The following is a 1,758-nucleotide window of genomic DNA, read 5'->3' on the forward strand; positions in this document are numbered from 1 at the left end:
CAAAAAAAAAAAGAAAAAGGCGCGCAATGCACAATATGCGGTGCAGGAACAGAAGACAACGAAACGACAGACTTGTCCTTGATGATGCCGCGGACCGCTCGCATGCACTCGAGTCGGACCGCGTGCCAGCATGCGTGTGCGAGCATCCTCACCGCCACCGATCAACATCCAAAATTCCGTTCAGATGCGTTGCTTCGCACATCAGTGGCGCTCGCGGATGGTCTGCGTCATGATGCTGAGCACGGTGCCGATCGTGCCACCGACGAGGATGGAGATGCCCATCAGAGTACCGGCAACGAAGCGCTTGCCGTCGTTGTCGATGCCCTTCGACTGCGGGCCAAGCACCAGCGCCATCGAGCCCACGTAGCCGTTCGAGAAGCCGAAGATGACCTCCATCACGTAGCCGTACGCCTCGCCCGGGATGTAGTGGTACGAGTGCAGCAGCAGCAGCGGCACAAAGATGACGCGCGCAAAGGACGCCGCTACGATGATCCAGCGCTGCTTGTACGACCGCGGCCACATGAGCTTCAGCGACGGCGAGAAGCGGCCCAGCACATCGAACACGTTGAAGATGAACACGGCGATCGTCGAGAACCACTTCGAGTCCGGAAACATGCCGACAGCGATGCCGGGGAAGAGGAACAGCGTGATGAGAAAATTAAAGGCACAGGCGACGAACATCCACTTGACACGGCGCAGCGTGCTGAAGATGGCGGTGGCCACGAGGATCTCGTTACTCGTCGGGCCCTCCACCTCGTGCGGCCATGAGCTCTCTTCCACCGCATCCGGGCCCTCCGACTTGGCGGCGGCCGTCTGCACCTCACCCAGGGCCGGCACCTCCTTGCCCGAAGAAGAGTTGCGACCCTCCTTGTCATGAGTCGGGTGCTCGTCGGTGTGGCAGAGCGCCTCCGCCGATAGCTTGCCGGCGTCCACCTTGCTCTTCACAGCACCGAGGTCACCGAAGTAGTTCTGGGCGAAGCTGTTGAAGCGGAGCAGGATCAGCGCAACGAAGGTCATGCCCTGGATACCCACGTCCAGGCCGTAGTAGATCTTCGACTGCTTCTTCACGCCCTCGTAGGAGTCGGGCAGCGCAGCCTTCACGATGATCTGCAGCAGCGATGTCAGCACACCAGACATGCCGACGCCACCCATCATGGTGGACGTGAAGCTCGAGGGGAAGGCACCGAACATGCCGTACGTCGTGGACTCGAAGATGCTCTTGCCGAAGCCGCCAATGAAGCCGGTGCAGCAGATCGTCGCCACGGCACCGGCCTCGCTCGTGCCGCGCGCAGGCACCACCATAAGCACGATGATCTCGACGATCAGGATGACCAGGCCGCCAAGCAGACGCACCTTCATCGGGATGCGGCGGAACCAGCTGAGCAGCGTCAGCGGCTCCATGATCAGGCTCGTCACGATACCGATGAGGTTGTAGTAGGTCATGACGTTGTTCCAGAAGTTTGTGTACAGCGGAACCGCTTCCGGGTCCTGCATGGCGTAGCGGTAGTACGTCATAATGTATGCAGGCGCGGAGAAGACGGCATTGACGGGCATCATCATGGACACGCCGCACATGAACGCGACGACGTACACGTAGAACTCGCTTGCAGTCATTTCATACCACTTGCGACTCTCGCCCTGCTCCTGGGGCTCGCGATGATCGGGTGCAGTGTCCATCTGGGCGGAATGGTGCGCGACGTTGGATGCGGCCGCTGTGATGGGGCTCGTTGCGGACCTGTGAAAGAGGAAACAAATAGT

General features: G+C 60.2%; 1 protein-coding gene across 1 annotated transcript; it reads right to left on the minus strand.

Moving 5' to 3' along the window:
* Positions 1 to 201: 201 nt before the first annotated feature.
* Positions 202 to 1,677, minus strand: LDBPK_151230 (nucleoside transporter 1, putative; the record flags this gene model as incomplete). The annotated part of the gene is made up of 1 exon (XM_003859597.1): positions 202 to 1,677. The coding sequence occupies one exon, from the start codon at positions 1,675 to 1,677 to the stop codon at positions 202 to 204; it is 1,476 nt and encodes a 491-aa protein (XP_003859645.1).
* Between the last annotated feature and the right edge of the window lie 81 nt (positions 1,678 to 1,758).

This window comes from Leishmania donovani, chromosome 15 (genome assembly GCF_000227135.1).
Source record: "Leishmania donovani BPK282A1 complete genome, chromosome 15".
Classification (NCBI taxonomy): domain Eukaryota; phylum Euglenozoa; class Kinetoplastea; order Trypanosomatida; family Trypanosomatidae; genus Leishmania; species Leishmania donovani.